The sequence below is a fragment of the Oncorhynchus mykiss genome, chromosome 27 (assembly GCF_013265735.2).
Source record: "Oncorhynchus mykiss isolate Arlee chromosome 27, USDA_OmykA_1.1, whole genome shotgun sequence".
NCBI classification, from domain to species: domain Eukaryota; kingdom Metazoa; phylum Chordata; class Actinopteri; order Salmoniformes; family Salmonidae; genus Oncorhynchus; species Oncorhynchus mykiss.
The window spans coordinates 48,806,937-48,832,250 of record NC_048591.1 but is presented as its reverse complement, the minus strand read 5'-3'; the positions used below and the strand labels follow the sequence as shown (position 1 = coordinate 48,832,250).

The window sequence follows — 25,314 nt, the reverse complement described above, 5'->3', positions numbered from 1 at the left end:
CTCAGTACCTCGAGGAGAAGTCCCTTCATTACTGAGCCTGTTCGCTAGGGAAGCTCTGGCTCAGTACCTCGAGGAGACGTCCCTTCATTACTGAGCCTGTTCGCTAGGGAAGCTCTGGCTCAGTACCTCGAGGAGACGTCCCTTCATTACTGAGCCTGTTCGCTAGGGAAGCTCACCCGGGAACACAGGGTTGGGCGCTGTTTGTTTGACACATCTTAGATTTCTCATAGTTATAAACAGTGGTGTAGCACGTAACCCCTCAGCCCTCATGAGACAAGGGTACCCTGTTTTAATTTTTTAAACAGTATTGAAAGTCATTCCGTTAGTATTTTGAAATACCCCATATACGATATGTCTCCCTGTCTCTCACTGCCTAACACACAATACACACACAACACAGCCTGTTGTCTTGTTTAATTGTTGCATTATAGTTATCCAAACCACAGCAGGGCACTCAGTTTGCCAGAGTATTTTTGTGCATGTAAATATGTGATCAAGGACAAGAAGGGAAAAACACACAGACAGACAGAGAGACAGAGAGAGACAGAGAGAGAGACAGAGAGAGAGACAGAGAGAGAGACAGAGAGAGAGAGAGACAGAGAGAGGGGACTGGGGGACGGGGGAGAGAAGGAGGGGGGAGTAGGAGTGGGGGAGGGAGGGAGAGAAGGAGGAAGGTGGGGGAGGGGTGAGAGAAGGAGTGGGGGAGGGGGAGAGTAGGAGGAAGGAGTGGGGGAGGTGGGAGGGAGGGAGAGGAGGGAGGAGTGGGGGAGGGGGGAGATTAGGAGAGAAGGAGGGAGGAGTGGGGGGAGTAGGAGTGGGGGAGGGAGGGAGTGGGGGAGAGAAGGAGGAAGGAGGGGGGCAGCTGGGTAGGGGAAGCGGCTCAGATGGGTTAAGCTCTTTGAAGATTTATAAGTCTTGAATGCAGCAGAGTCAGAGATGGAATGAGAGAAGGAGGGAGAGGGAGAGAGTGGGAGAGAGGGAGGGGGAGAGTGGGAGAGAGGGAGGGGGAGAGAGAGGGAGGGAGAGGGAGGGAGGGGGAGAGAGAGAGAGAGAGAGAGAGAGAGGGAGTTTCAATCTGTGCAGCAAGCAACAGGTTTTTTGTTTTCCAGTAGTGATATCTATAGTACAGTATTATTTGATTCGACAGTCAGTTCAACATCCACTAATCTCATTGTTTTATATTGTATGTAGTTCCAGGAAGGTGCTTTTGGAATGACTGTACTTTTGGTAAAGACAAATGTTTTGCATCTGATTTGATTGTATGTATTAAAAACAGTGGCATTGCTTTTGTAATCCCTGTGTCTCTGTGTATTGTAATGGTTTTACATTGCAGGCTATATGAGAGCTGTAGACTGTTGCACTGCTACGTAGGCCTGTCCAATCAGAAGCCAGCTGCTTTGATAATGGAGGCTAATTTGAGCTCTGACAAGAAAAAAGCAGCGGAGCTCCTTTAATAACTGAGGGCTGTAGTCGGCTGGGGCTGTCTCTACTCTCTTCTCCCCCTGTGTGAGGCCCCATCGCAGAGCAGGCCGGGAGGCAGGCAGGGTAGGGGGTTGAGCCATGAAAAAAACATACACACACCAAAGAATAAGTCAAAAATATCTTGGCGGCGGAGAGAAAATGTAGCAGTTTCAAAGCTAATATCCTGCAATTCCGCAAATCTCTAAATTTTGCCATGGAGCTGAGGGAAAATAGTACATTTTTTGCAGCTATTTTCCTACAATTTCACGAGTGTGAAAGCTGGGAGAATGCCGGGCAGGGATAATCCTGTGTTGTGTTCCCCTTTAAAATGAGAGGAGAAGGTGAGCAGAGAAAACAGCTTGAGTGCTCTGGGGCTGGGTTCAGAAGGGACCTGTCTGGGTTCAGAAGGGACCTGTCTGGGTTCAGAAGGGACCTGTCTGGGTTCAGGAGGGACCTGTCTGGGTTCAGGAGGGACCTGTCTGGGTTCAGAAGGGACCTGTCTGGGTTCAGAAGGAACCTGGCTGGGTCTGGGTTCAGAAGGGACCTGTCTGGGTTCAGGAGGGACCTGTCTGGGTTCAGGAGGGACCTGTCTGGGTTCAGAAGGGACCTGTCTGGGTTCAGAAGGGACCTGTCTGGGTTCAGAAGGGACCTGTCTGGGTTCAGAAGGAACCTGTCTGGGTTCAGGAGGGACCTGGCTGGGTCTGGGTTCAGAAGGGACCTGGCTGGGTCTGGGTTCAGAAGGGACCTGGCTGGGTTCAGAAGGACCTGGCTGGGTCTGGGTTCAGAAGGGACCTGGCTGGGTTCAGAAGGGACCTGTTTGGGTTCAGGAGGGACCTGTCTGGGTTCAGAAGGGACCTGTCTGGGTTCAGAAGGACCTGGCTGGGTCTGGGTTCAGAAGGGACCTGGCTGGGTTCAGAAGGGACCTGTTTGGGTTCAGAAGGGACCTGTCTGGGTTCAGGGACCTGTCTGGGTTCAGGAGGGACCTGTCTGGGTTCAAGAGGGACCTGTCTGGGTTCAGAAGGGACCTGTCTGGGTTCAGAAGGGACCTGTCTGGGTTCAGAATGGACCTGGCTGTGTTCAGGAGGGACCTGTCTGGGTTCAGAAGGAACCTGTCTGGGTTCAGGAGGGACCTGGCTGCGTTCAGAAGGACCTGGCTGGGTTCAGGAGGGACCTGTCTGGATTCAGGAGGGACCTGTCTGGATTCAGGAGGGACCTGTCTGGGTTCAGAAGGGACCTGTCTGGGTTTCAGAGGGGACCTGTCTGGGCTCAGAAGGAACTGTCTGGGTTCAGAAGAGACCTGGCTGGATTCAGAAGGGACCTGTCTGGATTCATGAGGGACCTATCTGGGTTCAGAATGGACATGTCTGGGTTCTGGAGGGACCTGTCTGGGTTCAAGAGGGACCTGTCTGGGTTCAGAATGGACCTGTCTTGGTTCAGAATGTACCTAGCTGGGTTCAGGAGGGACCTATCTGGGTTCAGAAGGGACCTGTCTGGGTTCAGGAGGGACCTGGCTGGGTTCAGAAGGACCTGGCTGGGTTCAGAAGGGACCTGTCTTGGTTCAGGATGGACCTCGCTGGATTCAGGAGGGACCTGGCTGGGGCTGGGTTCAGGAGGGACCTGGCTGGATTCAGGAGGGACCTGTCTGGGTTCAGAAGGAACCTGTCTGGGTTCAGGAGGGATCTGGCTAGGTTCAGGGTGGACATGTGTGGGTTCAGAAGGGACCTGTCTGGGTTCAGAAGGGACCTGTCTGGGTTCAGGAGGGACCTGTCTGGGTTTAGAAGGGACCTGTCTAGGTTTAGGAGGGACCTGTCTGGGTTCAGAAGGGACCTGTCTAGGTTCAGAAAGGACCTGTCTGGGTTCAGAAGAGACCTGGCTGGATTCAGAAGGGACCTGTCTGGATTCATGAGGGACCTGTCTGGGTTCTGGAGGGACCTGTTTGGCTATAGGAGGGACCGGTCTGGCTTCAGAAGGGACCTGTCTGGGTTCAGGAGTGACCTGTCTGGGTTCAGAAGGACCTGGCTTTGTTCAGAAGGACCTGGCTGGGTCTGGGTTCAGAAGGGACCTGGCTGGGTTCAGAAGGGTCCTGTCTGGGTTCAGGAGGGACCTGTCTGGGTTCAGAAGGGACCTGTCTGAGTTCAGAAGGGACCTGTCTGGGTTCAGGAGGGACCTGTCTGGCTATAGGAGGGACCGGTCTGGCTTCAGAAGGGACCTGTCTGGGTTCAGGAGTGACCTGTCTGGGTTCAGGAGGGACCTGTCTGTGTTCAGGAGGGACCTGTCTGGGTTCAAGAGGGACCTGTCTGGGTTCAGAAGGGACCTGTCTGGGTTCAGAATGGACCTGGCTGTGTTCAGGAGGGACCTGTCTGGGTTCAGAAGGAACCTGTCTGGGTTCAGGAGGGACCTGTCTAGGTTCAGGAGGGACCTGTCTGGGTTCAGAAGGGACCTGTCTGGGTTCAGGAGGGACCTGTCTGGGTTCAGGAGGGACCTGCCTGGGTTCAGAAGGGACCTGTCTGGGTTCATAAGGGACCTGTCTGGGTTCAGGAGGGACCTGTCTGAGGCTGGGTTCAGGAGGGACCTGCCTGGGTTCAGGAGGGACCTGTCTTGGTTAAGGATGGACCTGGCTGGATTCAGAAGGGACCTGTCTGGGTTCAGGAGGGGCCTGGCTGGTTTCAGGAGGGACCTGGCTGGGGCTGGGTTCAGGAGGGACCTGGCTGGATTCAGAAGGGACCTGGCTGGGTTCAGAAGGGACCTGTCTGGGTTCAGGAGGGACCTGTCTGGGTTCAGAAGGGACCTGCCTGGGTTCAGAAGGGACCTGTCTGGGTTCAGGATGGACCTGTCTGGGTTCAGGAGGGACCTGTCTGGGTTCAAGAGGGACCTGTCTGGGTTCAGAAGGGACCTGTCTGGGTTCAGAATGGACCTGGCTGGGTTCAGGAGGGACCTGTCTGGGTTCAGAAGGAACCTGTCTGGGTTCAGGAGGGACCTGGCTGGGTTCAGAAGGACCTGGCTGGGTTCAGGAGGGACCTGTCTGGATTCAGGAGGGACCTGTCAGGGTTCAGGAGGGACCTGCCTGGGTTCAGAAGGGATCTGGCTAGGTTTAGGTGGGACATGTCTGGGTTCAAAAGGGACCTGTCTGGGTTCAGGAGGGACCTGTCTGGGCTCAGGAGGGACCTGTCTGGGTTCAGAAGGACCTGGCTGGGTCTGGGTTCAGAAGGGACCTGGCTGGGTTCAGAAGGGACCTGTCTGGGCTCAGGAGGGACCTGTCTGGGTTCAGAAGGGACCTGGCTGGGTTCAGAAGGGATCTGTCTGGGTTCAGAAGGGACCTGGCTGGGTTCAGAAGGGACCTGGCTGGGTTCAGGAGGGACCTGTCTGGGTTCAGAAGGGACCTGCCTGGGTTCAGAAGGACCTGGCTGGGTTCAAGAGGGACCTGTCTGGGTTCAGAAGGGACCTGGCTGGGTTCAGGAGGGACCTGTCTGGGTTCAGAAGGACCTGGCTGGGTTTCCGGAGGGACCTGTCTGGATTCAGGAGGGACCTGTCTGGGTTCAGGAGGGACCTGCCTTGGTTCAGGAGGGACCTGGCTGGGTTCAGGAGGGACCTGGCTGGGTCTGGGTTCAGAAGGGACCTGGCTGGGTCTGGGTTCAGAAGGGACCTGGCTGGGTTCAGAAGGGACCTGTCTGGGCTCTGGAGGGACCTGTCTGGGCTCAGGAGGGACCTGTCTGGGTTCAGAAGGACCTGGCTGGGTCTGGGTTCAGAAGGGACCTGGCTGGGTTAAGAAGGGACCTTTCTGGGCTCAGGAGGGACCTGTCTGGGTTCAGAAGGGACCTGGCTGGGTTCAGAAGGGATCTGTCTGGGTTCAGAAGGGACCTGGCTGGGTTCAGAAGGGACCTGGCTGGGTTCAGGAGGGACCTGTCTTGGTTCAGGAGGGACCTGTCTGGGTTCAGGAGGGACCTGTCTGGGTATAGGAGGGGCCTGGCTGGGTTCAGAAGGGACCTGTCTGTGTTCAGAAGGGACCTGTCTGGGTTCAGGAGGGACCTGGCTGGGTTCAGCAGGGACCTGTCTGGGTTCAGAAGGGACCTGTCTGGGTTCAGGAGGTACCTGTCTGGGTTCAAAAGGACCTGTCTGGGTTCAGAAAGGACCTGTCTGGGTTCAGAAGGGACCTGTCTTGGTTCAGGAGGGACCTGTCTGGGTTCAGAAGGGACCTGTCTGGGTTCAGGAGGGGCCTGGCTGGGTTCAGGAGGGACCTGGCTGGGGATGGGTTCAGGAGGGACCTGGCTGGATTCAGAATGGACTTGGCTGGGTTCAGAAGGGACCTGTCTGGGTTCAGGAGGAACCTACCTGGGTTCAGAAGGGACCTGCCTGGGTTCAGAAGGGACCTGTCTTGGTTCAGGAGGGACCTGGCTGGATTCAGAAGGGACCTGTATGGGTTCAGAAGGACCTGGCTGGGGCTGGGTTCAGGAGGGACCTGGCTGGATTCAGGAGGGACCTGTCTGGGGTTAGAAGGGACCTGTCTGGGTTCAGAAGGGACCTGGCTGGTTTCAGGAGGGACCTGTATGGGTTCAGAAGGACCTGGCTGGGGCTGGGTTCAGGAGGGACCTGGCTGGATTCAGGAGGGACCTGTCTGGGGTTAGAAGGGACCTGTCTGGGTTCAGAAGGGACCTGGCTGGTTTCAGGAGGGACCTGGCTGGGTTCAGGAGGGACCTGTCTGGGTTCAGAAGGGACCTGGCTGGGATCAGGAGGGACCTGGCTGAGTTCAGAAGGGACCTGTCTGGGTTCAGAAGGGACCTGTCTGGGTTCAGAAGGGACCTGTCTGGGTTCAGAAGGGATCTGTCTGGGTTCGGAAGGGACCTGTCTGGGTTCAGAAGGGACCTGGCTGGGTTCAGGAGGGACCTGTCTGGGTTCAGAAGGGACCTGTCTGGGTTCAGGAGGGACCTGGCTGGGTCCAGGAGGGACCTGGCTGGGGCTGGGTTCAGGAGGGACCTGGCTGGATTCAGAAGGGACCTGGCTGGGTTCAGAAGGGACCTGGCTGGGTTCAGAAGGGACCTGTATGGGTTCAGGAGGAACCTGCCTGGGTTCAGAAGGGACCTGTCTGGGTTCAGAAGGACCTGGCTGGTTTCAGAAGGGACCTGGCTGGGGCTGGGTTCAGGATGGACCTGTCTGGGTTCAGGATGGACCTGTCTGGGTTCAGGAGGGACCTGTCTGGGTTCAAGAGGGACCTGTCTGGGTTCAGAAGGGACCTGTCTGGGTTCAGAATGGACCTGTCTGGGTTCAGGAGGGACCTGTCTGGGTTCAGAAGGAACCTGGCTGGGTTCAGTAGGGACCTGGCTGGGTTCAGAAGGACCTGGCTGGGTTCAGGAGGGACCTATCTGGATTCAGGAGGGACCTGTCAGGGTTCAGGAGGGAGCTGCCTGGGTTCAGAAGGGATCTGGCTAGGTTTAGGTGGGACATGTCTGGGTTCAGAAGGGACCTGGCTGGGTTCAGGAGGGACCTGTCTGGGTTCAGAAGGGACCTGTCTGGGTTCAGAAGAGACCTGTCTGGGTTTCAGAGGGGACCTGTCTGGGCTCAGAAGGACCTGTCTGGGTTCAGAAGAGACCTGGCTGGATTCAGAATGGACCTGTCTGGATTCATGAGGGACCTGTCTGGGTTCTGGAGGGACCTGTCTGGGTTCAAGAGGGACCTGTCTGGGTTCAGAATGGACCTGGCTGGGTTCAGGAGGGACCTGTCTGGGTTCAGAAGGGACCTGTCTGGGTTCAGAAGGAACCTGTCTGGGTTCAGGAGGGACCTGGCTGGGTTCAGAAGGACCTGGCTGGGTTCAGAAGGGACCTGTCTTGGTTCAGGATGGACCTCGCTGGATTCAGGAGGGACCTGGCTGGATTCAGAAGGACCTGGCTGGGGCTGGGTTCAGGAGGGACCTGGCTGGATTCAGGAGGGACCTGTCTGGGTTCAGAAGGAACCTGTCTGGGTTCAGGAGGGATCTGGCTAGGTTCAGGTTGGACATGTCTGGGTTCAGAAGGGACCTGTCTGGGTTCAGGAGGGACCTGTCTGGGTTCAGAAGGGACTTGTCTAGGTTCAGAAGGGACCTGTCTGGGTTCAGAGGGGACCTTTCTGGGTTCAAAAGGACCTGTCTGGGTTCAGAAGAGACCTGGCTGGATTCAGAAGGGACCTGTCTGGATTCATGAGGGACCTGTCTGGGTTCTGGAGGGACTTGTCTGGCTATAGGAGGGACCTGGCTGGGTTCAGAAGGGACCTGTCTGGGTTCAGAAGGGACCTGTCTGGGTTCAGGAGGGACCTGGCTGGGTTCAGCAGGGACCTGTCTGGGTTCAGAAGGGACCTGTCTGGGTTCAGGAGGTACCTGTCTGGGTTCAAAAGGACCTGTCTGGGTTCAGAAAGGACCTGTCTGGGTTAAGAAGGGACCTGTCTTGGTTCAGGAGGGACCTGTCTGGGTTCAGAAGGGACCTGTCTGGGTTCAGGAGGGGCCTGGCTGGGTTCAGGAGGGACCTGGCTGGGGATGGGTTCAGGAGGGACCTGGCTGGATTCAGAATGGACTTGGCTGGGTTCAGAAGGGACCTGTCTGGGTTCAGGAGGAACCTACCTGGGTTCAGAAGGGACCTGCCTGGGTTCAGAAGGGACCTGTCTTGGTTCAGGAGGGACCTGGCTGGATTCAGAAGGGACCTGTATGGGTTCAGAAGGACCTGGCTGGGGCTGGGTTCAGGAGGGACCTGGCTGGATTCAGGAGGGACCTGTCTGGGGTTAGAAGGGACCTGTCTGGGTTCAGAAGGGACCTGGCTGGTTTCAGGAGGGACCTGTATGGGTTCAGAAGGACCTGGCTGGGGCTGGGTTCAGGAGGGACCTGGCTGGGTTCAGAAGGACCTGGCTGGGTTCAGGAGGGACCTATCTGGATTCAGGAGGGACCTGTCAGGGTTCAGGAGGGAGCTGCCTGGGTTCAGAAGGGATCTGGCTAGGTTTAGGTGGGACATGTCTGGGTTCAGAAGGGACCTGGCTGGGTTCAGGAGGGACCTGTCTGGGTTCAGAAGGGACCTGTCTGGGTTCAGAAGAGACCTGTCTGGGTTTCAGAGGGGACCTGTCTGGGCTCAGAAGGACCTGTCTGGGTTCAGAAGAGACCTGGCTGGATTCAGAATGGACCTGTCTGGATTCATGAGGGACCTGTCTGGGTTCTGGAGGGACCTGTCTGGGTTCAAGAGGGACCTGTCTGGGTTCAGAATGGACCTGGCTGGGTTCAGGAGGGACCTGTCTGGGTTCAGAAGGGACCTGTCTGGGTTCAGAAGGAACCTGTCTGGGTTCAGGAGGGACCTGGCTGGGTTCAGAAGGACCTGGCTGGGTTCAGAAGGGACCTGTCTTGGTTCAGGATGGACCTCGCTGGATTCAGGAGGGACCTGGCTGGATTCAGAAGGACCTGGCTGGGGCTGGGTTCAGGAGGGACCTGGCTGGATTCAGGAGGACCTGGCTGGGGCTGGGTTCAGGAGGGACCTGGCTGGATTCAGGAGGGACCTGTCTGGGTTCAGAAGGAACCTGTCTGGATTCAGGAGGGATCTGGCTAGGTTCAGGTTGGACATGTCTGGATTCAGAATGGACCTGTCTGGATTCATGAGGGACCTGTCTGGGTTCTGGAGGGACCTGTCTGGGTTCAAGAGGGACCTGTCTGGGTTCAGAATGGACCTGGCTGGGTTCAGGAGGGACCTGTCTGGGTTCAGAAGGGACCTGTCTGGGTTCAGAAGGAACCTGTCTGGGTTCAGGAGGGACCTGGCTGGGTTCAGAAGGACCTGGCTGGGTTCAGAAGGGACCTGTCTTGGTTCAGGATGGACCTCGCTGGATTCAGGAGGGACCTGGCTGGATTCAGAAGGACCTGGCTGGGGCTGGGTTCAGGAGGGACCTGGCTGGATTCAGGAGGGACCTGTCTGGGTTCAGAAGGAACCTGTCTGGATTCAGGAGGGATCTGGCTAGGTTCAGGTTGGACATGTCTGGGTTCAGAAGGGACCTGTCTGGGTTCAGGAGGGACCTGTCTGGGTTCAGAAGGGACTTGTCTAGGTTCAGAAGGGACCTGTCTGGGTTCAGAGGGGACCTTTCTGGGTTCAAAAGGACCTGTCTGGGTTCAGAAGAGACCTGGCTGGATTCAGAAGGGACCTGTCTGGATTCATGAGGGACCTGTCTGGGTTCTGGAGGGACTTGTCTGGCTATAGGAGGGACCTGGCTGGGTTCAGAAGGGACCTGTCTGGGTTCAGAAGGGACCTGTCTGGGTTCAGGAGGGACCTGGCTGGGTTCAGCAGGGACCTGTCTGGGTTCAGAAGGGACCTGTCTGGGTTCAGGAGGTACCTGTCTGGGTTCAAAAGGACCTGTCTGGGTTCAGAAGGGACCTGTCTTGGTTCAGGAGGGACCTGTCTGGGTTCAGAAGGGACCTGTCTGGGTTCAGGAGGGGCCTGGCTGGGTTCAGGAGGGACCTGGCTGGGGATGGGTTCAGGAGGGACCTGGCTGGATTCAGAATGGACTTGGCTGGGTTCAGAAGGGACCTGTCTGGGTTCAGGAGGAACCTACCTGGGTTCAGAAGGGACCTGTATGGGTTCAGAAGGACCTGGCTGGGGCTGGGTTCAGGAGGGACCTGGCTGGATTCAGGAGGGACCTGTCTGGGGTTAGAAGGGACCTGTCTGGGTTCAGAAGGGACCTGGCTGGTTTCAGGAGGGACCTGTATGGGTTCAGAAGGACCTGGCTGGGGCTGGGTTCAGGAGGGACCTGGCTGGATTCAGGAGGGACCTGTCTGGGGTTAGAAGGGACCTGTCTGGGTTCAGAAGGGACCTGGCTGGTTTCAGGAGGGACCTGGCTGGGTTCAGGAGGGACCTGTCTGGGTTCAGAAGGGACCTGGCTGGGTTCAGGAGGGACCTGGCTGAGTTCAGAAGGGACCTGGCTGGGTTCAGAAGGGACCTGGCTGGGTTCAGGAGGGACCTGGCTGTTTTCAGAAGGGACCTGACTGGGTTCAGAAGGGACCTGTCTGGGTTCAGAAGAGACCTATCTGGGTTCAGGAGGGACCTGTCTGGGTTCAGGAGGGACCTGTCTGGGTTCAGGAGGAACCTGTCTGGGTTCAGGAGGGACCTGTCTGGGTTCAGGAGGGACCTGTCTGGGTTCAGGAGGGACCTGTCTGGGTTCTAATGGGACCTGTCTGGGTTCACAAGGGACCTGGCTGGGTTCAGAAGGGACCTGGCTGGGTTCGGAAGTGACCTGTCTGGGTTCAGGAGGGACCTGTCTGGGTTCAGAAGGGACCGGTCTGTGTTCAGGAGGGGCCTGGTTCAGGAGGGACCTGGCTGGGTTCAGAAGGGACCTGGCTGGGTTCAGAAGGGACCTGCCTGGGTTCAGGAGGGACCTGCCTGAGTTCAGAAGGGACCTGTCTGGGTTCAGAAGGACCTGGCTGGGTTCAGAAGGGACCTGGCTGGGGCTGGGTTCAGGAGGGACCTGTCTGGTTTCAGAAGGGACCTGTCTGGTTTCAGAAGGGACCTGTCTGGGTTCAGAAGGGACCTGGCTGGGTTCAGAAGGGACCTGTATGGGTTTAGAAGGACCTGGCTGGGGCTGGGTTCAGGAGGGAACTGGCTGGATTCAGGAGGGACCTGTCTGGAGTTAGAAGGGACCTGTCTGGGTTCAGAAGGGACCTGTCTGGCTATATGAGGGACCTGTCTGGGTTCAGGAGGGACCTGGCTGGGTTCAGAAGGGACCTGTCTCGGTTCAGGAGGGACCTGTCTGGGTTCAGAAGGGACCTGTCTGGGTTCAGAAGGGACCTGTCTGGGTTCAGGAGGTACCTGTCTGGGTTCAGAAGGACCTGTCTGGGTTCAGAAAGGACCTGGCTGGGTTCAGAAGGGACCTGCCTGGGTTCAGGAGGGACCTGCCTAATTTCAGAAGGGACCTGTCTGGTTTCAGAAGGACCTGGCTGGGTTCAGAAGGGACCTGGCTGGGGCTGGGTTCAGGAGGGACCTGTCTGGCTTCAGAAGGGACCTGTCTGGGTTCAGAAGGGACCTGGCTGGGTTCAGAAGGGACCTGTATGGGTTTAGAAGGACCTGGCTGGGGCTGGGTTCAGGAGGGACCTGGCTGGATTCAGGAGGGACCTGTCTGGGGTTAGAAGGGACCTGTCTGGGGTCAGAAGGGACCTGTCTGGTTTCATGAGGGACCTGTCTGTGTTCTGGAGGGACCTGTCTGGCTATAGGAGGGACCTGTCTGGGTTCAGGAGGGACCTGTCTGGGTTCAGAAGGGACCTGTCTGGGTTCAGGAGGGACCTGTCTGGGTTCAGGAGGTACCTGTCTGGGTTCAGAAGGACCAGTCTGGGTTCAGGAGGGGCCTGGCTGGGTTCAGGAGGGACCTGGCCTGGGCTGGGTTCAGGAGGGACCTGGCTGGATTCAGAAGGGACCTGTCTGGGTTCAGAAGGGACCTCGCTGGGTTCAGAAGGGACCTGTCTGGGTTCAGGAGGAACCTGGCTGGGTTCAGAAGGGACCTGCCTGGGTTCAGAAGGACCTGGCTGGGTTCAAGAGGGACCTGTTTGGGTTCAGAAGGGACCTGTCTGGGTTCAGGAGGGACCCTTCTGGGTTCAGAACGGACCTGTCTGGGTTCAGGAGGGACCTGCCTGGGTACAGAAGGGACCTGGCTGGGTTCAGAAGGGACCTGCCTGGGTTCAGGAGGGACCTGCCTGAGTTCAGAAGGGACCTGTCTGGGTTCAGAAGGACCTGGCTCGGTTCAGAAGGGACCTGGCTGGGGCTGGGTTCAGGAGGGACCTGTCTGGGTTCAGAAGGGACCTGTCTGGGTTCAGAAGGGACCTGTCTGGGTTCAGAAGGGACCTGGCTGGGTTCAGAAGGGACCTGTATGGGTTTAGAAGGGGCTGGGTCAGGAGGGACCCGGCTGGATTCAGGAGGGACCTGTCTGGGGTTAGAAGGGACCTGTCTGGGTTCAGAAGGGACCTGTCTGGTTTCATGAGGGACCTGTCTGGGTTCTGGAGGGACCTGTCTGGCTATAGGAGGGACCTGTCTGGGTTCAGGAGGGACCTGGCTGGGTTCAGAAGGGACCTGTCTGGGTTCAGGAGGGACCTGGCTAGGGCTGGGTTCAGGAGGGACCTGGCTGGATTCAGAAGGGACCTGTCTGGGTTCAGAAGGGACCTGTCTGGTTTCAGGAGGAACCTGCCTGGGTTCAGAAGGGACCTGCCTGGGTTCAGAAGGACCTGGCTGGGTTCAAGAGGGACCTGTCTGGGTTCAGAAGGGACCTGTCTGGGTTCAGGAGGGACCCTTCTGGGTTCAGAAGGGACCTATCTGGGTTCAGGAGGGACCTGTCTGGGTTCAGAAGGACCTGGCTGGGTTCAGGAGGGACCTGTCTGGATTCAGGAGGGACCTGTCTGGGTTCAGGAGGGACTTGCCTTGGTTCAGAAGGGACCTGTCTTGGTTCAGGAGGGACCTGGATGGATTCAGAAGGGACCTGTATGGGTTCAGAAGGACCTGGCTGGGGCTGGGTTCAGGAGGGACCTGTCTGGATTCAGGAGGGACCTGTCTGGGGTTAGAAGGGACCTGTCTGGGTTCAGAAGGAACCTGTCTGGTTTCAGGAGGGACCTGGCTGGGTTCAGGAGGGACCTGTCTGGGTTCAGAAGGGACCTGTCTGGGTTCAGAAGGACCTGGCTGGGGCTGGGTTCAGAAGGGACCTGGCTGGGTTCAGGAGGGACCTGGCTGTTTTCAGAAGGGACCTGGCTGTTTTCAGAAGGGACCTGGATGGGTTCAGAAGGGACCTGTCTGGGTTCAGAAGGGACCTGGCTGGGTTCAGAAGGGACCTGGCTGGGTTCAGAAGTGACCTGTCTGGGTTCAGGTGGGACCTGTCTGGGTTCAGAAGGGACCAGTCTGGGTTCAGGAGGGGCCTGGTTCAGGAGGGACCTGTCTGGGTTCAGAAGGGACCTGTCTGGGTTCAGGAGGGACCTGGCTGGGTTCAGGAGGGACCTGGCTGGGTTCAGAAGGGACCTGGCTGGTTTCAGAAGGGACCTGGCTGGGTTCAGGAGGGACCTGGCTGGGTTAAGAAGGGACCTGCCTGGGTTCAGAAGGGACCTGTCTGGGTTCAGAAGCGACCTGTCTGGGTTCAGGAGGGACCTGTCTGGGTTCAGGAGGGACCTGTCTGGGTTCAGGAGGGACCTGTCTGGGTTCAGAAGGGACCTGTCTGGGTTCTAAAGGGACCTGTCTGGATTCAGAAGGGACCTGACTGGGTTCAGAAGTGACCTGTCTGGGTTCAGGAGGGACCTGTCTGGGTTCAGAAGGGACCTGTCTGGGTTCAGGAGGGGCCTGGTTCAGGAGGGACCTGGCTGAGTTCAGAACGAACCTGGCTGGGTTCAGAAGGGACCTGCCTGGGTTCAGGAGGGACCTGCCTGAGTTCAGAAGGGACCTCTCTGGGTTCAGAAGGGACCTGGCTGGATTCAGAAGGGACCTGGCTGGATTCAGAAGGGACCTGGCTGGATTCAGAAGGGACCTGTCTGGATTCAGAAGGGACCTGGCTGGGTTCACAAGAGACCTGGCTGGGTTCAGAAGGGACCTGTCTGGATTCAGGGGGGACCTGTCTGGGTTCAGGAGGGGCCTGCTGTCTGCTATCGCAGCACTGTGTGTGTTTTCTGTCCCGTCTGCTTTCTCAGCACTGTGTGTGTTTTCTGTCCCGTCTGCTATCTCAGCACTGTGTGTGTTTTCTGTCCCGTCTGCTATCTCAGCACTGTGTGTGTTTTCTGTCCCGTCTGCTATCTCAGCACTTCAGCACAGAAGTTGACACCTTGTTGGCAGCTGCTTGATGATGTCATGCTGGTGAAGTACTCTGTGTGGGGCCAGCAGCAGAGTGACCGGCACATTTTCCTAAACACTTTCCATTATAGACCACTAAGGATCATTTAAAAAAAAATACAAAAAAGTTGTATATTTTATTGACACATCAATTTGACAAATACACAGGCTTTCTTTTTTTTATTCACAACATATATTTTCCCATCGCAAATCCTCCTAAAAATATACACCTGCACTAATCTCAAATCAAATCTAATTCCCAAATGAGACTTGTGTTACAGTGAGTACGGTTAAATGCACACAATAATCAGATTTATTGTAAATTAGTCATATTAATATAATAGTTTGATTTAAACATTTACAAGCTTTGAAATCAGGCTACCTGATCCTGTTTACATGGACACATCTGAAACCAGGCTACTTGATCCTGTTTACCTGAACACATCTGAAATCAGGCTACTTGATCCTGTTTACATGGACACATCTGAAATCAGGCTACTTGATCCTGTTTACATGGACACATCTGAAATCAGGCTACTTGATCCTGTTTACATGAACACATCTGAAATCAGGCTACTTGATCCTGTTTACATGAACACATCTGAAATCAGGCTACTTGATCCTGTTTACATGAACACATCTGAAATCAGGCTACTTGATGGGACTTGGATAAATGCAGAAAATCACCAATCCAATTAAACGTTCAACCACAGCGACCATGTTATTTTTGGGAAGCATATTTTATTCTGAGTTTGGACAGTTTGTCATTTCACTCGCGCAAAAGAAGGAAGCTCCTGCTGCTCTGATTAAATACACCGCTGTGACTCTGATTAAATACACCGCTGTGACTCTGATTAAATACACCGCTGTGACTGATTAAATACACCGCTGTGACTCTGATTAAATACACCGCTGTGACTGATTAAATACACCGCTGTGACTCTGATTAAATACACCGCTGTGACTGATTAAATACACCGCTGTGACTCTGATTAAATACACCGCTGTGACTCTGATTAAATACACCGCTGTGACTCTGATTAAATACACCGCTGTGACTGATTAAATACACCGCTGTGACTCTGATTAAATACACCGCTGTGACTGATTAAATACACCGCTGTGACTCTGATTAAATACACCGCTGTGACTCTGATTAAATACACCGCTGTGACTCTGATTAAATACACCGCTGTGACTCTGATTAAATACACCGCTGTGACTCTGATTAAATACACCGCTGTGACTCTGATTAAATACACCGCTGTGACTCTGATTAAATACACCGCTGTGACTCTGATTAAATACACCGCTGTGACTCTGATTAAATACACCGCTGTGACTCTGATTAAATACACCGCTGTGACTCTGATTAAATACACCGCTGTGACTCTGATTAAATACACCGCTGTGACTCTGATTAAATACACGCTGTGACTCTGATTAAATACACCGCTGTGACTCTGATTAAATACACCGCTGTGACTCTGATTAAATACACCGCTGTGTCTCTGATTAAATACACCGCTGTGACTCTGATTAAATACACCGCTGTCACTCTAATTAAATACACCGCTGTGACTCTGATTAAATACACCGCTGTGACTCTGATTAAATACACCGCTGTGACTCTGATTAAATACACCGCTGTGACTCTGATTAAATACACCGCTGTGACTCTGATTAAATACACCGCTGTGACTCTGATTAAATACACCGCTATGACTGATTAAATACACCGCTGTGACTCTGATTAAATACACCGCTATGACTGATTAAATACACCGCTGTGACTCTGATTAAATACACCGCTGTGACTCTGATTAAATACACCGCTGTGACTCTGATTAAATACACCGCTATGACTGATTAAATACACCGCTGTGACTCTGATTAAATACACCGCTATGACTGATTAAATACACCGCTGTGACTCTGATTAAATACACCGCTGTGACTCTGATTAAATACACCGCTGTGACTCTGATTAAATACACCGCTATGACTCTGATTAAATACACCGCTATGACTGATTAAATACACCGCTGTGACTCTGATTAAATACACCGCTGTGACTCTGATTAAATACACCGCTGTGACTGATTAAATACACCGCTGTGACTCTGATTAAATACACCGCTGTGACTCTGATTAAATACACCGCTGTGACTCTGATTAAATACACCGCTGTGACTGATTAAATACACCGCTATGACTGATTAAATACACCGCTGTGACTCTGATTAAATACACCGCTATGACTGATTAAATACACCGCTGTGACTCTGATTAAATACACCGCTATGACTGATTAAATACACCGCTGTGACTCTGATTAAATACACCGCTGTGACTCTGATTAAATACACCGCTGTGACTCTGATTAAATACACCGCTGTGACTCTGATTAAATACACCGCTGTGACTCTGATTAAATACACCGCTGTGACTCTGATTAAATACACCGCTGTGACTCTGATTAAATACACCGCTGTGACTCTGATTAAATACACCGCTGTGACTCTGATTAAATACACCGCTGTGACTCTGATTAAATACACCGCTGTGACTCTGATTAAATACAGTGCTGTGACTCTGATTAAATACAGTGCTGTGACTCTGATTAAATACACCGCTGTGACTCTGATTAAATACACCGCTGTGACTCTGATTAAATACAGTGCTGTGACTCTGATTAAATACACCGCTGTGACTCTGATTAAATACACCGCTGTCACTCTGATTAAATACACCGCTGTGACTCTGATTAAATACACCGCTGTGACTCTGAATAAATACACCGCTGTGACTCTGATTAAATACACCGCTGTGACTCTGATTAAATACACCGCTGTGACTCTGATTAAATACACCGCTGTGACTCTGAATAAATACACCGCTGTGACTCTGAATAAATACACCGCTGTGTCTCTGATTAAATACACCGCTGTGACTCTGATTAAATACACCGCTGTGACTCTGATTAAATACACCGCTGTCACTCTGATTAAATACACCGCTGTGACTCTGATTAAATACACCGCTGTGACTCTGAATAAATACACCGCTGTGACTCTGATTAAATACACCGCTGTGACTCTGATTAAATACACCGCTGTGACTCTGATTAAATACACCGCTGTGACTCTGAATAAATACACCGCTGTGTCTCTGATTAAATACACCGCTGTGACTCTGATTAAATACACCGCTGTGACTCTGATTAGGAGTTACTGAGTTTCACGTTGTAGTGTTATGACAATGATCGGACGGACATAAGAGGTCAGTTTCACCTGACGATATACTCTTTGTGAAATAATGAACCGCTATTTCTCTCTCTCTCCCCTCTGTAGGCCTGAACCAGCAGCGTATCACCCAGAGTGGTCCAAGCAAGCAGGGGGGCCAACTGCCCTCCAGTCCCGAGAGCAGAGGAGTCATGGCGGGCAGCAACCAGATGAGGCTCCAGCAGCTGCAGATGGAGAAGGAGAGGTTGAGACTGAAACACCAGGAGCTGCTCCGCACCAGACCACAGGTCAGTAGCCTGTCCCTGACCAGTAGTATAGTATAGTGGTATAGTATAGTATAGTGGCACAGTATAGTGGTATAGTATAATATAGTGGTATAGTATAGTGGTATTGTATAATATAGTGGTATAGTATAGTGGCATATTATAATATAGTGGTATAGTACAGTGGTATAGTATAATATAGTGTTATAGTATAGTGGTATAGTATAGTGGTATAGTATAATATAGTGTTATAGTATAGTGGTATAGTATAGTGGTATAGTATAATATAGTGGTATAGTATAGTATAGTATAGTGGTATAGTATTGTGGCACAGTATAGTGGCATAGTATAATATAGCGGTGTAGTATAGTGGAGTAGTATACTATAGTGGTATAGTATAGTGGAATAGTATACTATAGTGGTATAGTATAGTGGAATTGTTACGGTGCGTGAATGAGGACCCAAAAGCGAATTAACGTAAACAGAGCTTCTTTAATAACAAAACAAAACGTAGGCTCAGATGGACCGGCAGGTTCCGACAGGACAGGACAAGGTTGCAGCAAACATGACGATAGTCTGGTTCAGGCATGAACAACACAAACAAGAATCCGACAAAGACAGGAGCAGAAACAGAGAGAGATATAGAGGACTAATCAGAGGGAAAAAGGGAACAGGTGGGAAAAGGGGTGACGAGGTAGTTAGGAGGAGACAAGGCACAGCTGGGGAAAAGAGGGGGAGAAAAGGTAACCTAACAACGACCAGCAGAGGGAGACAGGGTGAAGGGAAAGGACAGAAACAAGACACAACATGACAGTACATGACAGTACCCCCCCACTCACCGAGCGCCTCCTGGCGCACTCGAGGAGGAAACCTGGCGGCAACGGAGGAAATCATCGATCAGCGCACGGTCCAGCACGTCCCGAGAGGGAACCCAACTCCTCTCCTCAGGACCGTACCCCTCCCAATCTACTAGGTACTGATGACCACGGCCCCGAGGACGCATGTCCAAAATCCTACGGACCCTGTAGATGGGTGCGCCCTCGACAAGGATGGGGGGGGGGGGAAGACGAGCGGGGGCGCGAAGAACGGGCTTGATACAGGAGACATGGAAGACCGGGTGGACGCGACGAAGGTATCGCGGAAGAAGAAGTCGAACTGCGACAGGATTAATGACCTGAGAAATACGGAACGGACCAATGAACCGCGGGGTCAACTTGCGAGAAGTGGTCTTAAGGGGAAGGTTCTGAGTGGAGAGCCAAACTCTCTGACCGCGACAATATCTAGGACTCTTAGTTCTACGCTTATTAGCAGCCCTCACAGTCTGCGCCCTATAACGGCAAAGTGCAGACCTGACCCTCTTCCAGGTGCGCTCGCAACGTTGGACAAAAGCCTGAGCGGAGGGGACGCTGGACTCGGCGAACTGAGATGAGAACAGCGGAGGCTGGTACCCGAGGCTACTCTGAAAAGGAGATAGCCCGGTCGCAGACGAAGGAAGCGAGTTGTGGGCGTATTCTGCCCAGGGGAGCTGTTCTGACCAAGACGCAGGGTTGCGAAAAGAAAGACTGCGTAAGATGCGACCAATAGTCTGATTGGCCCGTTCTGCTTGACCGTTAGACTGGGGGTGAAAGCCGGAAGAGAGACTGACGGAAGCCCCAATCAAACGGCAAAACTCCCTCCAAAATTGAGACGTGAATTGCGGACCTCTGTCCGAAACGACGTCTGACGAAAGGCCATGAATTCTGAAAACATTCTCGATGATGATTTGTGCCGTCTCTTTAGCAGAAGGAAGCTTAGCAAGGGGAATAAAATGAGCCGCCTTAGAGAACCTGTCGACAACCGTAAGAATAACAGTCTTCCCCGCTGACGAAGGCAGTCCGGTGACAAAATCTAAGGCGATGTGAGACCACGGTCGAGAGGGAATGGGAAGCGGCCTGAGACGGCCGGCAGGAGGAGAGTTACCGGACTTAGTCTGCGCGCAGACCGAACAAGCAGCCACGAAGCGATGCGTGTCATGCTCCCGGGTGGGCCACCAAAAGCGCTGGCCAATGGAAGCAAGCGTACCCCGAACGCCAGGGTGGCCGGCTAACTTGGCAGAGTGAGCCCACTGAAGAACGGCCAGACGAGTAGGAACGGGAACGAAAAGAAGGTTCCTGGGACAAGCGCGCGGCGACGGAGTTTGAGTGAGTGCTTGCTTTACCTGCCTCTCAATTCCCCAGACAGTCAACCCGACAACACGCCCCTCAGGGAGAATCCCCTCGGGGTCAGTGGAGGCTACTGAAGAACTGAAAAGACGAGATAAAGCATCAGGCTTGGTGTTCTTAGAGCCCGGATGATAAGAAATCACGAACTCGAAACGAGCGAAAAACAGCGCCCAGCGCGCCTGACGCGCATTAAGTCGTTTGGCAGAACGGATGTACTCAAGGTTCCTATGGTCAGTCCAAACGACAAAAGGAACGGTCGCCCCCTCCAACCACTGTCGCCATTCGCCTAGGGCTAAGCGGATGGCGAGCAGTTCGCGGTTTCCCACATCATAGTTACGTTCCGACGGCGACAGGCGATGAGAAAAATACGCGCAAGGGTGGACCTTGTCGTCAGAGAAGAAGCGCTGAGAAAGAATGGCTCCCACGCCCACCTCTGACGCGTCAACCTCGACAATGAACTGTCTAGAGACGTCAGGTGTAACAAGGATAGGTGCGGATGTAAAACGATTCTTGAGGAGATCAAAAGCTCCCTGGGCGGAAACGGACCACTTAAAGCACGTCTTGACAGAAGTAAGGGCTGTGAGAGGGGCTGCCACCTGACCGAAATTACGGATGAAACGACGATAGAAGTTCGCGAAGCCGAGAAAACGCTGCAACTCGACGCGTGACTTAGGGACGGGCCAATCAATGACAGCTTGGACCTTAGCGGGATCCATCTTAATGCCTTCAGCGGAAATAACAGAACCGAGAAATGTGACGGAGGAGGCATGAAAAGAGCACTTCTCAGCCTTCACAAAAAGACAATTCTCTAAAAGGCGCTGGAGGACACGTCGAACGTGCTGAACATGAATCTGGAGTGACGGTGAAAAAATCAGGATATCGTCAAGGTAAACGAAAACAAAGATGTTCAGCATGTCTCTCAGGACATCATTGACTAATGCCTGAAAGACAGCTGGAGCGTTAGCGAGGCCGAAAGGAAGAACCCGGTATTCAAAGTGCCCTAACGGAGTGTTAAACGCCGTCTTCCACTCGTCCCCCTCCCTGATGCGCACGAGATGGTAAGCGTTACGAAGGTCCAACTTAGTGAAAAACCTGGCTCCCTGCAGGATCTCGAAGGCTGAAGACATAAGAGGAAGCGGATAACGATTCTTCACTGTTATGTCATTCAGCCCTCGATAATCTATGCAGGGGCGCAGGGACCCGTCCTTCTTCTTAACAAAAAAAAACCCCGCTCCGGCGGGAGAGGAGGAGGGGACTATGGTACCGGCGGCAAGAGCTACAGACAAATAATCTTCGAGAGCCTTACGTTCGGGAGCCGACAGAGAGTATAGTCTACCCCGGGGGGGAGTGGTTCCCGGAAGGAGATCAATACTACAATCATACGACCGGTGTGGAGGAAGAGAGGTGGCCCTGGACCGACTGAACACCGTGCGCAGATCGTGATATTCCTCCGGCACCCCTGTCAAATCACCAGGCTCCTCCTGTGAAGAAGAGACAGAGGAAACAGGAGGGATAGCAGACATTAAACATTTCACATGACAAGAGACGTTCCAGGAGAGGATAGAATTACTAGACCAATTAATGGAAGGATTATGACAAACTAGCCAGGGATGGCCCAAAACAACAGGTGTAAAAGGTGAACGAAAAATTAAAAAAGAAATGGTTTTGCTATGATTACCAGAAACAGTGAGGGTTAAAGGTAGCGTCTCACGCTGAATCCTGGGGAGAGGACTACCATCCAGGGCGAACAAGGCCGTGGACTCCCTTAACTGTCTGAGAGGAATGTCATGTTCCCGAGCCCAGGTCTCGTCCATAAAACAGCCCTCCGCCCCAGAGTCTATTAAGGCACTGCAGGAAGCTGACGAACCGGTCCAGCGTAGATGGACCGACAAGGTAGTGCAGGATCTTGAAGGAGAGACAGGAGTAGTAGCGCTCACCAGTAGCCCTCCGCTTACTGATGAGCTCTGGCTTTTACTGGACATGAAGTGACAAAATGACCAGCAGAACCGCAATAGAGACAGAGGCGGTTGGTGATTCTCCGTTCCCTCTCCTTAGTCGAGATGCGGATACCTCCCAGCTGCATAGGCTCAGCACCCGAGCCGGCATAGGAAGATGGTAGTGATGCGGAGAGGGGGGCAACGGAGAACGCGAGCTCCTTTCCACGAGCTCGGTGACGAAGATCAACCCGTCGCTCAATGCGAATAGCGAGTTCAATCAAGGAATCCACGCTGGAAGGAACCTCCCGGGAGAGAATCTCATCCTTTACCTCTGCGCGGAGACCCTCCAGAAAACGAGCGAGCAAAGCCGGCTCGTTCCAGCCACTGGAGGCAGCAAGAGTGCGAAACTCAATAGAGTAGTCTGTTATGGATCGATTACCCTGACATAGGGAAGACAGGGCCCTGGAAGCCTCCTCCCCAAAAACAGATCGATCAAAAACCCATATCATCTCCTCCTTAAAGTCCTGATACTGGTTAGTACACTCAGCCCTTGCCTCCCAGATTGCCGTGCCCCACTCACGAGCCCGTCCAGTAAGGAGAGATATGACGTAGGCGACACGAGCAGTGCTCCTGGAGTAAGTGTTGGGCTGGAGAGAAAACACAATATCACACTGGGTGAGGAACGAGCGGCATTCAGTGGGCTCCCCAGAGTAACACGGCGGGTTATTGATTCTGGGCTCCGGAGATTCGAAAGCCCTGGAAGTGGCCGGTGGATCGAGGCGGAGATGGTGAACCTGTTCTGTGAGGTTGGAGACTTGGGTGGCCAGGGTCTCAACGGCATGCCGAGCAGCAGACAATTCCTGCTTGTGTCTGCCTAGCATCGCTCCCTGGATCTCGACGGCTGAGTGGAGAGGATCCGAAGTCGCTGGGTCCATTCTTGGTCGGATTCTTCTGTTACGGTGCGTGAATGAGGACCCAAAAGCGAATTAACGTAAACAGAGCTTCTTTAATAACAAAACAAAACGTAGGCTCAGATGGACCGGCAGGTTCCGACAGGACAGGACAAGGTTGCAGCAAACATGACGATAGTCTGGTTCAGGCATGAACAACACAAACAAGAATCCGACAAAGACAGGAGCAGAAACAGAGAGAGATATAGAGGACTAATCAGAGGGAAAAAGGGAACAGGTGGGAAAAGGGGTGACGAGGTAGTTAGGAGGAGACAAGGCACAGCTGGGGAAAAGAGGGGGAGAAAAGGTAACCTAACAACGACCAGCAGAGGGAGACAGGGTGAAGGGAAAGGACAGAAACAAGACACAACATGACAGTACATGACAGGAATAGTATACTATAATATAGTGGTATAGTATACTAGAGTATAGTGGTATAGTATCATATAGCATAGGGGTATAGTATAATATAGTATAGTGGTATAGTATAATATAGTCTGGTGGTATAGTATCATATAGTATAGCAGTATAGTATAGTGGTATAGTATAATATAGTATAATATAGTATGGTGGTATAGTATAATATAGTATAGTGGTATAGTATAATATAGTGTTATAGTACAGTGGTATAGTATAATATAGTGTTATAGTATAGTGGTATAGTATAGTGGTATAGTATAATATAGTGTTATAGTATAGTGGTATAGTATAGTGGTATAGTATAATATAGTGGTATAGTATAGGTGTATAGTATAGTATAGTGGTATAGTATTGTGGCACAGTATAGTGGCATAGTATAATATAGTGGTGTAGTATAGTGGAGTAGTATACTATAGTGGTATAGTATAGTGGAATAGTATACTATAGTGGTATAGTATAGTGGAATAGTATACTATAGTATAGTGGTATAGTATACTAGAGTATAGTGGTATAGTATCATATAGCATAGGGGTATAGTAGAATATAGTATAGTGGTATAGTATAATATAGTCTGGTGGTATAGTATCATATAGTATAGCAGTATAGTATAGTGGTATAGTATACTGTAGTATAATATAGTATGGTGGTATAGTATAATATAGTATAGTGGTATAGTATAATATAGTGGTATAGTATAGTGGCATGGTATAATATAGTGGTATAGTATAGTGGAATAGTATACTATAGTGGTATAGTATAGTGGAATAGTATACTATAGTGGTATAGTATAGTGGCATAGTAGAATATAGTATAATATAGTATGGTGGTATAGTTTCATATAGTATAGTGGTATAGTATAGTGGTATAGTGGTATAGTATCATATAGCATAGTGGTATAGTATCATATAGTATAGCAGTATAGTATAGTGGTATAGTATAATATAGTTTAATATAGTATGGTGGTATAGTATAATATAGTATAGTGGTATAGTAGAATATAGTGGTATAGTATAGTGGCATGGTATAATATAGTGGTATAGTATAGTGGAATAGTATACTATAGTGGTATAGTATAGTGGAATAGTATACTATAGTGGTATAGTATAGTGGCATAGTAGAATATAGTGGTATAGTATAGTGGAGTAGTATACTATAGTGGTATAGTATAGTGGTATAGTATAGTGGTATAGTATAATATAGTGTTATAGTATAGTGGCATAGTATAATATAGTGGTATAGTATAGTGGAATAGTATACTATAGTATAGTGGTATAGTATACTATAGTGGTATAGTATTATATAGCATAGGGTTATAGTATAACATAGTATAGCGGTATAGTATAGTGGTGAAGTATAATATATTATAGTGGTATAGTATACTATGGTATAGTGGCATAGTATAGTAGTATAGTATCATATAGTATAGCAGTATAGTATAGTGGTATAGTATAATATAGTACAGTGGTATCGTATAATATAGTATAGTGGTATAGTATAATATAGTATAACATAGTATAGTGGTATAGTATAATATAGTATAGTGGTATAGTATAATATAGTATAATATAGTGGTATAGTATAGTGGTATAGTATAGTGGCATAGTATAATATAGTGGAATAGTATACTATAGTGGTATAGTATAGTGGAATAGTATACTATAGTATAGTGGTATAGTATAATATAGTATAGTGGTATAGTATAATATAGTGGTATAGTATAATATAGTATTGAAATATAGTATAGTAATATAGTATAATATAGTATGACATAGTATAGTGGTATAGTATAATATAGTATAGTGGTATAGTATAATATAGTATAATATAGTGGTATAGTATAGTGGAATAGTATACTATAGTGGTATAGTATAGTGGAATAGTATACTATAGTATAGTGGTATAGTATAATATAGTATAGTGGTATAGTATAATATAGTATAGTGGTATAGTATAATATAGTATAGTGGTATAGTATAGTGGTATAGTAGCATATAGTATTGAAATATAGTATAGTAATATAGTATAATATAGTATCGTTGTATAGTATAGTGGTATAGTATAATA

General features: G+C 51.4%; 1 protein-coding gene across 1 annotated transcript in view; it reads left to right on the top strand.

Annotated features, from left to right (window-relative positions):
• yap1 (Yes1 associated transcriptional regulator) overlaps positions 1-25,314 on the top strand; it is a 103,860-nt gene that overhangs the window by 64,766 nt on the left and 13,780 nt on the right. Inside the window, exon 5 of the mRNA XM_036965163.1 lies at positions 17,588-17,766. Coding sequence (XP_036821058.1) covers positions 17,588-17,766 — 179 coding nt within the window. The remainder of the gene's footprint in view (positions 1-17,587; positions 17,767-25,314) is intronic.